At 45.9% G+C, this 15,089-nt stretch overlaps 1 protein-coding gene across 1 annotated transcript; it reads left to right on the top strand.

Annotated features, from left to right (window-relative positions):
• Positions 1-381: 381 nt before the first annotated feature.
• On the top strand, positions 382-14,869 carry Sgcb (sarcoglycan beta). Its single transcript, XM_006979702.4, has 6 exons — positions 382-507; positions 3,694-3,903; positions 7,838-8,023; positions 8,719-8,910; positions 9,172-9,303; positions 12,036-14,869. Exons 1-6 carry the CDS (start codon positions 469-471, stop codon positions 12,237-12,239), a joined length of 963 nt encoding a protein of 320 aa, XP_006979764.1. The 5' UTR covers positions 382-468; the 3' UTR covers positions 12,240-14,869.
• The last annotated feature ends 220 nt before the right edge of the window (positions 14,870-15,089 follow it).

Raw genomic sequence — 15,089 nt, 5'->3', positions numbered from 1 at the left:
CTCATCAACGTTGTATGGACAGACAACCGGCTTCTAATGCCTCAAAGAAAGAGTGCCAGACTTGGCACACGGTCTTCCTGGAGGACTGGTTTGATTTAATTGCCTAACTTATGTCCACTTGGTCTGCTCCCAAACCTCGCCCGAGAGTACTCTCGATGACATTTCTCTCCAGAGCTCTCAAGTCCTCACAGCTCGGGAGGGTCACAGCATTCCACGATTTGAAGCGTGTGGAAGGGACAGGCATGTTTTGGACTTTGAGGGCGTCCCTTTCCTAGGAATGTGAGGACGCCCCGGAGCGCGCACCATCCCTGCCACGCCCATCCAACCCCGCCTCGGTGGATCTGAGCCGACAAGACTCCCGCCCACCCTGGATGTCTTTCGGGGGCGTGTCGGGGGCGTGGCCAGCGAGGATGCGAGCCCCACCCACCCCCCGTGCCAGAGCGCAAGCGCGGGCTGCAGCGGGCCAAGATGGCGGCGGCGGCGGCGGCGGCGGCGGCCGCTGAGCAGGTCTGTGAGCCCCGCTTGAGGCCGAGAGAGGGCTTTGGGGAGCAGGACGGCCGGGTCGTCCCCACGGAGGGCGGGGACGAGGGCGTGAGGGCCGGGCTGGGGCGGCCAGGCGGGGCGGAGCGGGGCGGCAGGGCGGGGCGGCGGGAGCTGTCCGCAGCCGCGATGCTGGCCAAGGCCGGGCGGGAACCTGGACAGCCGCTGAACCAGGCCGGTGAGGGGCGCTGGCCCCCGGCGGGGGTGACCCGGGCCACCGGCCTGCGCAGCCTGCGCCTGGACGTCGCTCTCCTCCGCAGCCAGCCACCCTGCGGATAAAAATAGCGTCAGCTGGGGCCGGGAGGCTGCCGGACACCAGCCAAGTACGTGGTCAGCTGTTGCCGGGTGTGGATCGGGGCCAGGTCTGGTTTCTGCCGTGCCCACGATGTGCAGACATTTTTTCCCCCCTCCCACTTTGGTGTCTCGGAGATCCGGGCACCCAATATGAAAACTGACCCGTGTCCAGTGGGTTTAAGATTGCTTTTAAGGAATGCGTTAGCAAATATTTCCTGGTCTTCGCGGTAAGCCTAGAAGAGTTTAAAAGGCTCTACTTATAGCATGCACATGTGTGTGAGATGTGGGAATACGTGCCCGGGCATGTAGTTGCCGGAGTGACAATATAATAAAAACAATTTCTGTAGTCACTTCTTTACACTTGCTTCCCTTTTAAAATAACCAGTAAGATAGTTTCCCTTTAAAAAGTCCCATTCTTCAACATCATTGTGGGGGGGGGTGAAGCTGCCAATATTCAATTGGCTTTGGGAGTTTTTATCTTAGGTGACTAACATTTTAGAGACCTGTTAGGTATGTGTTCCTGGAGGACATGAAATCTGCCTTCAAATGCCTAAAAGTCTAACGTCCAAACAAAATCCAACCGCCAGCTGTAACTACAGGCAAAGTGCAGATTCCCAACAAAATGTCAAGGAACAAGTGAGGCTGAAAGGAGACAAGGTGAACTGTTGGGATTGAGGCCGTTCCTTCGTTTCCTAGTTTACCCCTTAACTAAATCAGCCTCTGAGGTAGAGAGTCTGCTGTTCTGGGCATGCATCTTGATGCCCCGAGGGTCTGTTCCGACCATTCAAAGGCTACAGTCATCTGCTCACTTGGCTACCCTAACCAGAGCAGGACTCCCTTAACGGAGGAACACGCTCTGGGCTTAATGATCTGCTGTCCTCAACTTTGTATTTGAACAGGAAGACTTGCTTTTGTTCTCGGGGTCCCCCAAATTAAGTAACCTGTTCTGTTTGGAAGTCATCGTGGACGCCTCTGTGTCACAGTCACAGGGTCCTGGCAGGTCTCCCCCAGCCTCATCTCCAAAGCCAAGGAAATGTGGTCATACCGTCTTCTCCAGCTCTTCTATTCCAGCCCTTCTCCTCTGGGGCGTGATTTTGCTGCCATGTGAATGTCTTCAGTAGGGGCTGGCAAGATGCCTTGGTGGATAAAGGTCCTAACTTAAGCCTGATGACTTAAGTTCCTGAGTTCAATCCCGAGAACCCACGCAGTGAAATGAGAGAACCAATTCCCAACAGCTGTCCTCTGATCTCCGGACACACACCACATAGACCATGGTGCATGTGCTTACACACACACACACACACACACACACACACACACACACACACACACGAAATAAAAGAATAAAGAAATACAGAAGAGGAGGAAGGTTGGAGGAGGGGAAGAGGTGGAGAAGGGAGATTAGGAGTAGGAAGAGGAAGGAGGGGGAAGCAGAGGCAGATTAGGAGTAGGAAGAGGAAGGAGCGGGGAGAGGTAGGGGATTAAGAGTAGGAAGAGTAGCCCACCACCAGCAGCAGTGTCTCAGTAGTTCCCCACCGCCCCCAGGAAGTTCATCTTTCATACTGTGGTGCTTTTGATGTTTACCACATCTCTCACTTTATTTTCTCTTCATTCATTTTTCTCTCCCACATTAGTTCATTCCGCCATTACCTCAACCCCCCGCTCCTAGCTTATCTGAGAGAGCCTGCTTACCTGTCAAGCGTGCATTTAACTTTAGCTGAAGCACGTGCCGTTTGTGCTCAGACACGTCCAGTGACTCCCAAAGACCAGAGTTACACCCTTCTCTGTTTCCCACCTTCCTTCTCCCAGTGGTCCAGATCTGACCATCGCCCCACCCCCCATTTTCCTAACAACTCCAGAGTGTCCCAACTCCCCTATTTGAACTCTGAAGCGTATATTGCCGGTACTACTGATTTTGGCACCCAGACATACAGAGTGTGTTTATCATAGAACACACAGTGCAGGTCTGTAATATGTGCAGATAAGGATCATGTCCTCCTAGCTTATGTTCCTATGTATCATGATAGTGTTTCAGCATACAGGTCTTAGTATGTGCCTTCTACAATAAATGAATGGTCTCAGAACTCTTAAAAAAATGTGGAAATTGGGCAGTGCCATTTCTGCTGGTCCTTCTGTGTTTGTTATACATGAATGCTTAATGTGTGGTCAAGCTAAGAAGTTCTCAAGTTTTCTGATCCTAGATTCTATTTACACTCTAAAATATCTGTTGGTATTTACCATATTAGAAATTAAAGCTTAGAAATTGTGAAAGCATGGGAATGCCTGACAAACATTTGATTAATTCTTAGAGCAATCATGTTATCATAAATGGTCACATGACCTCTAGAAACACCATTATTCATTCAAAAGAGTGAGGGTGAAAAACAAATATTATTTTTAAAATGTGTCTGGCATTTCAGACCTTGAAGAGAGTTCAGTTGGTACCCCCCTAACTTTTATACTCACACAACTGCCCCTGAACACTTTGAAAATTGCTGATCTAGAGTAAGGTAGGCTTCTATTAGTTGAGTTATAAGTAGCAATCTCTGTCAACCACTCCAAATTCTTTTCATGCAGATGTAAAAATTCAACAAGTCATTAGTGAAAATAAGATCACCCACTGCAATATGTGTGTGTGCCAACTCTGCACAGAAACGAGCTGTGCCCACGTTGACAGTCAGATGACTGAAAGCACAGAGATGTGCTGTATGACAGTGAGTGACCTTGACATCTACAGTTCAACCTGACTTGCAGTGTGTTCATGGGACATCTATCAGCAACACTTAACTATGAATTTGAATGTAAAAAATGCATCAGAAGAGAGTGTAGCTGTTCTGCTCTGTTCTGTTTTGTTTTTAGCAAAGTTCCAATGGACCAGTGAAGAAGTCCATGCGGGAGAAGGCTGTGGAGCGAAGGAATGTTAACAAAGAGCACAATAGCAACTTTAAAGCCGGGTATATTCCGATCGATGAAGATCGCCTCCACAAGACCGGCCTGAGAGGGAGAAAGGGCAACCTGGCCATCTGTGTGATTGTCCTCCTGTTTATCCTGGCTGTCATCAACCTGCTCGTGAGTCTGTGGGCCAGAGTATGGTCTCTTCAGTTACCTTAGGGAATGTTCCATCTTTTTCAGCGAGATCATGGATTTTGCTTGTGTACTGTGGTTTGGGATGCTCTTGCCTTCTGCTTTTCTGTAGGTGTTTTATCTCCTACTGGTCTTTAGTTAGTGCTTTAAAATGAAAAACCTAGTAGTCTTCTCTCTCCACTCCCACAAAAATAAGTGAACAAAATTGAAAAAAAAAAAAAACCTAGTAAGATAGTATCCATATATGACTCTCATCTAAAAAAATATTGATGGATTATCCCTTTAAAGGAGTTGTCTTTAATAGTGGTTGTGTAAACTCAGTGGGAGAGAATGTCACAGTGACTTTATTGCTTTTTCTCTCCAAAAAAAATACAATTTCATTCACTGTTTCCTTTATGTTGATTTTAAAACATAAGCACTTTGATGGCACTGAAAGTCTATGTCTTGTAGCCTCAATTTCCAGTGTCAAGATCCAAAGGCTCTGTTGGCCACTGTCACTGAGGTGTAGAGCTATGGCCTCTGCCTTCCCTGCTCTCACTGAGGAGCTGAGCCATGGCCTCTGCCTTCCCAGGGTAGTTACTGTTTTGAGGAAGGGGCTTTTTAATCTGAGGGTGTAGCTCTGGTACTTAGCATTGGAGCCTGTGGCACCATCAGTGAAGGGAACCATCTGTTCAAAGTGAGCCACTGATTTTCCTCCCTGTCCCATGCTCCTGGGCATCCTTTTGTACTCCATGTATGTACTTCCAGAACATTCATGTCTGATCCCTCACTCAGGGAAGAGCTGGAACACGCTTCAAAGAAGGTACCATAAATAGCTTTACTGGGAGCATGCAGTCTGGATTTATTGTGCTTTATACATTTGCTTTATTGGAGATTTCTGGCAAGGATGGCAGAATTAAGACATAGAAATGTCCTCTTCTCTAAAAAGCTCACTCCAAAGGAACAGTGTCAGGAACATCAATGTATTTGAAGGGAGTGAAAAGTGGCCAGAATCCTAAGGTATAATTTATGAAGACAAAAGAGGAGAGAGAATGGCGGGTAACTCATCAGAAGAGAAAGACAGGCGCACACGTGTGTGTGTGTGTGTGTGTGTGTGTGTGTGTGTGTGTGTGTGTGTGTGTGTGTGACAGAAGAATACAACCTGTATTGGTAAAGTGCCTTGCAGAACCCAGAGTTGGAAGGACAAGGACCTTACTACTCAGGATCGAGGCAGGAATTGAAACAGATGAATTGTGTGAAGTCTGGGGTTAGTGAGATTCCTGGGCCTCACTTCCAATGAGAAGCTAACCAATTCTGTCTACCCACAGCTGAGCCGTGTGTGTCCAGACACCCTGGACCACGGCACGAGGGACCTTCCATCCTGAAAACAGGGCAGCCTAACCCTGAGTGCAGAGGCTCACTTCCCACACCCCTGGAAGCAGCCTAGAGATGGAGGACCCCTCTCTGGAGAGTTAAAGCACCCAGAGAAAGAATGCCACATGACGGTGACATTTGACAGGGCCAGTAAAGAAGAACGCTCCCTGCTGGGAAGCCTGTAGGTCAGGAGGTCCACCCCACACAGAATCCCTTATGAGCTCACTGTGGTGGTGAATGCCAGTAGGAGGGGCCGAAGAGACAGGCTAGGGGATCACTCGGCTGTTCTCTGGATGTTTACAGCTGTGCTGTTGTCTGAGCCCTGGGCCAGGGGTCAGTGGACCTGTGACGGAAACTGATTGTTGAAAACTGATAGAGACAAATTGCCCACCGTGAGCGAAGCAGAAACTCAGGGAGATAGGGAAAATGCAAGGAATGGCAGAAAACAAACCCCACAAAGCCATGGCGTATGTACCCGTAAACCCGGTGTTTGGGAAGTAGAGGCAGGAGGATCTGGAGTTCAAGGCCAGCTTTGACCACATGGTACATTCGAGGCCAGCCTAGACTGCATGAGAGTCTGTCTCAGGAAACAACAACAAAAACAACTCCCTGAAAATTAAAATCAGCTTCTTCTGAGAAAGACAATATTCCATCCATGAAAAATAAATAACATGGCATTTCAAATGGTACAATTAAATAATGAAGAACTCATAGATATTCACATATGGGTGCTGGAGAGATGGCTCAGTGGTTAAGAGCACTGGCTGCTCTTGCAGAAGTGTAGGGGAAGGGTTGGTTTCTCGCACCCACATGGTTGGTTTCTCACACCCACATGGTAGCTTACAACAGTACAGTTCCAGAAGATGTGATGCCCTCTCTGGCCTGAGGGCACTATATGCATGTGGTCACAGACAGTGCATGCAGCCAGAACACCCATACACATAAAATAAAAGTAAACAAGTCTTTTAAAAAGTAAATACACACATCCATGGTGGGTGGGCAGGTATTGGAAAGATTGAAGCTCCTCCACAGAGTTCTACAGAATCGAAGGGTCAATCTGGAGCTTCCTAGTAAAGGAGATTCAGAAAGTGAGGATAGAGAAAGCATTGAAGGAAAGGAATCAAATCAAATGAACTAAGAAAATTCTCTAAAGCCTAGTGACATGGCCCTTGCCTTGAATCCCAATACTTGGGAGGCAAAGGCAGGTGGATCTCCATGAGTTCCAGGCCAGCCTAGTCTACACAGTGAATTCCAGGACAGCCAGGGCTACAGAGTGAGACCTTGTCTCAAAAAAAAAAAAAAAAAAAAGAAAAGAAAAGAAAGAAAGAAGAGGAAAGAAAGGAAGAAGGGAAGGAGAGTGGGAGGGAGGAAAAGAGAAAAGAAAAGAAAATTCTCTAGAAAAATTGAAACCATTCTGGGTTCAGTGTGATATATATATTTTAAAAGAGAGAGCAGAAGAAGGAGAGACAGACAGACAGATCACACTATCACTGTAAAATTTAAGAAAACTGGAAATAAAAAGATTCAAAGTTTCTAGAGAGGAGAAAAACTGTGTTGCGTAGGATGAATACAAAAGCAAACTGGCCCTGGCCCTGTCGTGAGCATTGGAAACAGCAAGGTAATAAAGCCATGGCCTTCAGAGGTCAGGTCTCAGAAGCATGCCAACCAGATTGTCCCGCAACGTGAGGGGTTCTACAGACTGTCTTACCATACACATGCGCCAAACATGTTTTACTTCTGTGGAAGCCACTGGGCTACAAAAGAAAGCAGTGAAGCAAGCGCTTCCAATCTGGGGTACAGGAAGCTGGGCATCTCACAGGGGAGAAAGCATGAGAGACAAGTTCACAGTTCCAGCACATGGGCGGATGGAGCAAAAAGACCAGGTCCAGGAAAATAGACCGGAAGAGAAAAACAGAACCGACGCTGTCAGGGCAGCTTGGCCTGCAGGACTTTTATTTTACTGAGAGATTTGCAGAAATACAGAAGTATCTGAGATTTAGTTCAATTTCCAAATGAAAAAATATTGAACTATAAAGACGTACATATTAAAAAAGAATTACCGGATAGTGTTTGGTAAGATGGTAAATAATGCCTACGTGGTCACAAATACTGAACACACACTTAACCTAATCTGCTTGGAGTTGGAAGAGAAAAGATGTAACAGAGAGCTCAAATTCTTACCTGCTAAAACAGGAAATAAGTGAAGGAAATCGGTGGAGGAAGAAATTCAGTATACATTATTTAGAAGTAGAGAGATCAACTCCAGATGGAGTGGCTAACGTTGCTGACTGTGGTCGGTTGTCCTTAGGGAACAAGATGAAGTGAGGACGGGAAGAAGCAGCACTGCATTTACTATAGATCTAGCATGTCCGGCTCTTGGCCCCTCTGTGTTTAGCACATTGATAAAAAATAAAGCATTCTCTCAGCAGCCCACCAGCCAGTGTGTTCATCTCACTAACTAAACACGTCCGTCAGGAGGCCTCACACATTGGGACATGCTCACTCCTGTCTGCTTCCAGGTCTGTCTGGTGTGTGACTAGTGACAGCGGACATGTCTCTCTTTCAGATTACGCTTGTCATCTGGGCTGTGATTCGCATCGGGCCAAATGGCTGTGACAGCATGGAGTTCCACGAAAGCGGCCTGCTGCGATTCAAGCAAGTGTCTGACATGGGCGTCATCCACCCGCTCTACAAGAGCACCGTGGGAGGAAGGAGGAATGAGAACCTGGTCATCACTGGCAACAACCAGCCAGTAAGTGCCCACTAAAGGAAGTGTGCGGAGGGTAGAGAGGCGTGGACCACAGTTCTCACGAAAACCTAAAGTTGAGTGCTGGAAAGTACTGTCTTCGTGTTGAAAATATCGATTATACACACAAACCTATCCACATTCATAGGATACCCAGTGGTCAGTAATATTTAGCTTTATAGTCTCACCGGAGCTAGGTATTTAATATTCTAGAGTTTCCCCCAATGGAAACACTGGCTGGAGTAATGAGTGTCCAGGTTTGTAGGTCACTGCTGGCTCTTCCGGGACAGAGCCATTGTAAAAGCCCCTTCCCAGGTCAGAAAGTCCAGAGTCGTGGAATCGGGAAGAGAAATGCTGCTCAGTGCACACAGACCTTTAACTGAATGAACCTCGAGGAGGTTACTCGCCTCCACACTGGCCATCTTGGCCCAGCCATGTTCCCTGTGACCTGTGTTTTTGTCCAGTGGGTCCATAGATCAGCAAAGGAGTGCACACTTTTTCATTTTGACCTTCATTTTAAAGTTGTACATTACCCAGTCTCATGGGCAGGTGCAGTTAAGAGAATTTAAAGTCTGGCTCTTTCTGCCATTTTAGTTCTTTGACCTTACTGTTTTGTAGTGTTCTTAAAAATAATAGTCTTCGTGAACATTGAAACATTTGGGAATTCTTCGCAAATACTCAAATAAAGCATTTTTCTGAAGATTGTTTTTCAGCAAGGAACAACCAAGCTGAGTGTTGAAAAGAACAAAACCTCTATCACCAGTGACATTGGAATGCAGTTTTTTGACCCAAGGACACAGAACATCTTATTCAGCACGGATTACGAGACTCACGAGTTTCATCTGCCAAGTGGAGTGAAAAGTCTGAATGTTCAGAAAGCGTCCACTGAAAGGGTGTGGTTTGTTCTTTCAGCATCACTGGGGGAATTGGCAGCAGCTACTCTCTGGGGGAGGGTTTGGGCTGCCTGAAAACATGGCCCCCTGACTGTCCAGGGGCTGCTTCTCTGTCCTTAGTCTGCAGAAGTAAGTCCTCTCTTTATGGTAGTTCCCACAATTATAAAACCGCCCTTCACGGCCCATATTGAAACTTCCGCTTCTCTATGAGGATTCTCCCCTTCACGATGAACTCTTTTCAGCATGTGTTTTCCTTTTTAGATTACCAGCAATGCTACCAGTGATTTAAATATCAAGGTCGATGGGCGTGCAATTGTGCGTGGCAACGAAGGCGTGTTCATCATGGGCAAAACCATCGAATTTCACATGGGGGGCAATGTGGAGCTAAAGGCTGTGAGTATTGGTTTGTGTGTGAATTCAAGGTAATGATTTTGGAGTATATAATTACATGTAGAATAATATATAATTACTGAAAATTATTTTTGTCATGCCAAGATGTTCCAAATGGATTGTGAAATGAAAGAAAGTTATAAAATAATTTGTAGAATACCTCATTTGTTTCAGAACATGTGCATGTTTATAAAATCTGGAAAGATACAGTAAAATGTTAACAATAGTTACCTTAGAGTGATAGAGTAACAGGTGATTTCATTTTTACTTCTGCTTGTTTGTATTTTTATATTATTTTAAAAGGCAGAAAAATAAAACCCAAGCAGACCTTCTGATAGAGAATTCTAGATCCAAACCTGTGTCCCCTGAAGTAGCTGGTGTTGTTTAATTGAAGGTTATTCCTATCCATTCCCAAGTTTTGTGTCCAAGGCTATGAAGAGAACAGTAAGTGAATGGGAACACGTGTTTTTATCTGGCCTCTGTTAGCTGTGAGGGGGAGCCTGTCTTCACCGTGACATTTGCTTTGGCCTCACAGATTTTATCTGGGCTCCAGCCAGCCTCCTACTTCATACAGAGGAGCCATAGAGTGCACCCTTCTTACTAGCTCGTAGTTTGGGCCAGAACGGAGTTACCCCACGTGCCTCCGGGTACCATGCTGCTTACATGGGGCGAGGGAAATTTGTGTCACCAAGCACCACGTGACAAAAATGACCTCAATCTGAGGACTTAGAAATCATTCTGCCCTTTCAAGAGAAATGCAGGGTTATAACCCTTAGAAATAATAGACTTTAGGAAGAAAAGTAGGCGCTTCACTTGGACGGCTTTCCCCCTAAAGCGCCCGGTCCCCTCTCAGGATGACAAGGATGACCATGGACTGTAACTCCTGCCCGAGGCAGCATAGTCACCCCAGGAGTGTCCCGGTGCTGTGGTCGGGAGCTCCCTGAGGAATGACGAGCCATCACGGCTCCAGGTTGTAGCTGACGCTAAAGGTCAGAGGAGTGAGGTCCGAACCCTTTGTATACAGAACATGCCTGAGTTACCAGGTCTTTGATTGTGTCCACCAGGAAATCCTCACACCATTCTGCCCTGTCGATGTGACGAATCGTAAAATAGTCTGAAGGAGTCACACATGCTAGTTTCTAGTATTGAAAAGCTCCTCGGCTTTGTAAGTCAGGTGATATCAGTAGTTAGATTTAGAGCATAAGCTAATCATTAGCAATAATTTTATCAAACTACCTTTTAAATTTTAGTTTTCACCTTTATTTTTAATTAGCATGTAATCTACATATTTATGGGGTACATTGTATGTTTTTATACATGTGCACATGATCAAATTTGAGTAATTAACATGCACATCATCTCAGATATCTACCACTTCTTAGATTAGCAAGCGTTCACAAGGATCCCTCCTGACAGTTTTTAAATAGGCAAACACTGTTAACTTCTGTCACCCTGTGTTACAGTGTATTGAACACTGTTACAATTTCAAGAAAGTAAAATTAAATGACCACAAGATGGCAGCATGGACACGAAACTTGAAGTAGGTCCCTTAATACTTAGAACTTTATTTCAGAATAACGTTGAGCACTGTATTCTGAACATTTGGATGTTTGCCCGGTAAAATCTATGCAGATATTCCAAAACAAATAAAATAAACTTAGAAATATGAAGTGGTTCCGTTCCAAACATTTGAGACAAAAGCCGCTCTTCAGTCTGTGCATAGCACTAGCCATTTCTGCCACTTTGCCGCCAGCTCCCATTGCTTTAAGCCCTCCCTAAAGGGATGACTCCCATGCTTACAGCTGGATGGAACTCTGTAAGAACGGGCCAGTTACCCATTTGTCTACTGTCATGCCCCAGCACCTGGGGCGGGGGGCGGGGAGAGAAGGAGAGACTTACTGGTCCCTGTAAAGGAAGGGTCTCGGGAGGTTGAGGTGGCTCAGTTGGTCAAGTGTCTCCAAACAAGCGTGTGACCTGAGTTCAGAACCCCTAGCACACAAATCAGATGGGCACACATATCCTGTGTGTGCCTAGAGTCCTGTACTGAGGGTGCAGAGGCAAAGGGGTCAGACAGCCGAGTCTGCTGGCCGAGCTCCAGTGTCAGGGAGACAGAGACCTCACCACATGAAGTATGGTAGAGAGCCATTTACAAAGACACACATGTTCAACCTCTGACCTCCATGTGCACACAAACACACACACACACACACACACACACACACACACACACACACACACACACACACACACACACACAGGGTCCTAAGAGCTTGCAGTATGAAGATGACTCTGTAGCTATGAGTTTAAAGAAGAAACCTTCAGTTTCTTTGAAAGCCTGGTCTAATAAACTATATAGTCTTTAATTGAATTTCTATTAACTAAAACTAGTTCCCTGTAAGAGAGAAATACGCCCCCCCCCCCATATCAGCATTAGTCAGTAACTAAAAATTGTCTGGAGTCAGAAGGTGAAAATTATCCAAGTCTGCCCCCATCAGCCCTACTCTGCGAGGATGTGTCTGACGGGTGTCTGCAAGCTCTGATGCAGGCTTGAGGACTCACAGTATGGGCTGACTAACATGAGCTCACCTTTTGGTCCTGTGTGTGGTTTGGTTTTGCTGTGGCCACGGTTGTTCTGATCGTGACTTTACTCCGGTTGCCACCTTTTCCTCTTAACAGTTGATACGTTTTGTCTGGTTTAGTAAGATCCTTCTATGCCCATATTCCCGTCCTCACAGGAAAACAGCATCATCCTCAACGGAACCGTGATGGTCAGCCCAACGCGCCTGCCCAGTTCCTCCAGCGGGGACCAGTCGGGGAGCGGTGACTGGGTACGGTACAAGCTCTGCATGTGTGCAGACGGCACGCTCTTCAAAGTACAAGTGACGGGCCACAACATGGGCTGCCAGGTGGCAGACAACCCCTGTGGAAACACTCACTAGGAGCTCTGTCCCCGGGCCAGTGTGCTCCACTCTCCACTTGACCTTTTCTTTGAAGATGCATGTGAACCATGTTTTTGCAGTTTGCGGTACCTCGTAAGTATTTTAACTGGGGAGCACCACTGTATGGATTATGTACTCTCCACACTTAAGAGACTTTTGAGTGCCTAAATTCCGATATGCTTTATTAAGTTGCACTGATACTAAAATGACAGTTCTCTAAAATAATTATGAGAAATTAATAAAATGAAAAGTACTCTTGAAGTGTTTTTAACATTCTACTATCTCTTGTCTAAAGGACAAAGGGATGAAGAACTATGTAAGTAAGCCTCTGTTATTTCCACTGGGGACAGATCCACTCGGGATGTCCGGAGAGCATAGCATCACTGTCTGTGCTCTGTCTTTTGGCTTTTTGGGGGAAAGGCACAGATTTTTCCTGCATTAACCCGAAGCCACATTTCACAAACAAGTCATTGAAGAACTTTCCATCTCTGAGCTTGTAAGAAACTATGTTTCCTTAGTTTTGCACTAAAGAAAATACTCTGTCATGGAATGTTGACTTAAACAATGATACATATAAGTATCTGCAGTGTAGCCATTAAACCATAACCCCGGTTCTCACTTGTGTGTGGTAACAGTAGCTGTTGTCATCAGGGGACCTCTCCTTCCCCAGCACCGTCCTGGACACTGTGTGTTTAATCTCTCTCATTCTCTCAGCGCCTCTCAGGAAGTGATTCAATCCACCTTCGCCCATCAGGAAACTGAGTCAGAGAAGCTAAGGAACTGCCCCATACCAACCACGTAGAAAGGATGGATCCTGGGCTGGAATTTAAGTACAATTCTAAACTAGGGAAACTGATTCCAAGTGTGTTTCTGCCTTTTATACTCTACACTGAATTGTCAGTTATTTAAACCTCTCAGGAGATGGAAAAGGCCTAATTCTAATTTACCTATAGGTCAAAATCAAATGTGTGCTACTCTAGTTAAGATACCAATCTGTTAGAAAATATGACCAATCACTGTCAGATTTTAAACTATCTTGAGCCAATTCCAAGCTGTCATTCAATAAATAGATCTGCTCGGTCTGCGTGCCCCATGGGAGCACCTGAATGAGTTACAGAGAGGCCTGTATATTGTTCCTTAAGCCCTGGCGAGGCCAGGCCTCAGTAGGGCCTGCTGCCCGATGTGCGTCCCCCTTTAGAAGTGTACTGCACCCAGGAACTAGTACACACTAGGACAAAGGGTGCTGACGCAGGAGATGATGCAGGAGACTTTAGCTAGGTATAAAACTTTGATCTCTGCTCCTCATCTCACTGTCTCATTTTAACTATTTACAGCCCTCAAACCAGTGGATTCTTAGCGTATTTTATACTTGATTTGACAGGAATCTTCTGGTATTACTGAGATACATGGGATCGGGTACCCAGAATGCCTAGCTGTAGACAGCAGGGAGGGGCCATGGGCCGAGCCACAGAAGGACACTTGTACTGTCATGGTCATGTGTAGATCAGAAAATCAACCTAGAAAACAGCTTGTGTTCGACACTGTCACAGTTCTGTCCAGTGGAAAAACAGAATACCTTAGAGATTAAGTGCAGGATAGAGATGTAAAGGAAGAGAGCAATGTATGCCTCTGGATATGTTCAAGGATTGTTTAATAACTGAAAAATGCCCTGAAAAATCATGTTTGGAGTTCTCATTTCCATGCTTTCCATGCTCAGTGTATTTTTAAATTGTACATTTGTTACGTGTTCTTTCTCAATTTGTTTTGAGAATTTCTTTAAATAAATATTTTTACTAAAACCACAGAACACTATATTACAAAGTATTCTTTACTAAATACAATTCATGAAAGGTGTATTTTTGCATTTCCTTGAGAAACACTTGTGTTTTGATGCATCTCCATTGACCGCTTTGACGCAAGGGAACACCTGATGCCTTGTAAAGCTGCTGGTGACTGGGTGTGGCACTCTAGAAGGCCTGCAGGTAGACCCCGGAGCACTGACCTGCCAGTTCCGCTGAGGCACCAAGCAGGATCAGGTCCTGGATCAGGTCCTGGATCAGGTCCTGGTGCACGGTGAAGCCACCGCTCAAGCTGGCCCCCAGGGGGAAGGCTCCTGATCATCCGTTCATTTCTTCTGTCGGAACACACCACACTCAGAGGACTCAGCTGCTGCAGCCTGGGGGGAAAGGAGACCTAAGAGGAAAACAGACAAACATTTCTAAGTAAGGACGATGTTTTAGACGTGGATATCCGCTCAAAGAGACAGAAGAAATAAACGTTAAGATTCCTTAGAGACTGCCCAGTGGACAGGGGAATCTACACAGCCAAGCAGGAGCTGCCCGCCATCGGCTGCAGTCTTTTAAAATACACTTTATTGGCAAGCTTTCTGAATTGTAACAGAAGCAAAAGAAAGTTTGGGTGACAATTTTAATGACTAAAGGTAGGAATTCGACCTGGTTTTGATGAGTGGTTTTTAAGGGGGGTGAAATTACTGTGGTAAACTTGATGAAGAGGAGCCTGGAAGTGTTGGTCATTGTGATCTTTCGAAGACATAAGAGGGGCAAAGGTTACAAGCTATGCCACACAAAGATAAACCTATAATGTGTTTACAATAAAATTTTGTGAACTTTGCTGTCAGTTTCTTAATGACTTTATTAATGCGCTTCTACCTTACACAAACACAGATTTCTAAATAAAGCTGGAGAGCGGGCCACGGAGACCTGTTTATGTGACCTCTCTGGAGTCAGAAAGCTGTGCAGTCCCCATGTAGATAGTTTCCTATGCCTTATGGAAGGCTTCTCCCTGGTGGCCCAGGAGAGGGTGTTCACTCACTAAGGAAAGAGCCAGGAG

The sequence above is a fragment of the Peromyscus maniculatus genome, chromosome 10, assembly GCF_049852395.1.
Source record: "Peromyscus maniculatus bairdii isolate BWxNUB_F1_BW_parent chromosome 10, HU_Pman_BW_mat_3.1, whole genome shotgun sequence".
Taxonomy (NCBI): domain Eukaryota; kingdom Metazoa; phylum Chordata; class Mammalia; order Rodentia; family Cricetidae; genus Peromyscus; species Peromyscus maniculatus.
Note: the sequence above shows the minus strand (reverse complement) of the source record. Positions and strands in the feature narration are given on the sequence as shown.

What these genes read in the sequence shown, in the direction of transcription:
- Sgcb (XM_006979702.4), top strand. Translation starts at nt 469, where the DNA reads ATGGCGGCGGCGGCGGCGGCGGCGGCGGCCGCTGAGCAG. An exon ending in CGGCGGCGGCCGCTGAGCAG is followed by an intron (nt 508 to 3,693) that starts GTCTGTGAGCCC and finishes TTTTGTTTTTAG; the next exon opens with CAAAGTTCCAATGGACCAGT. An exon ending in TGGCTGTCATCAACCTGCTC is followed by an intron (nt 3,904 to 7,837) that starts GTGAGTCTGTGG and finishes TCTCTCTTTCAG; the next exon opens with ATTACGCTTGTCATCTGGGC.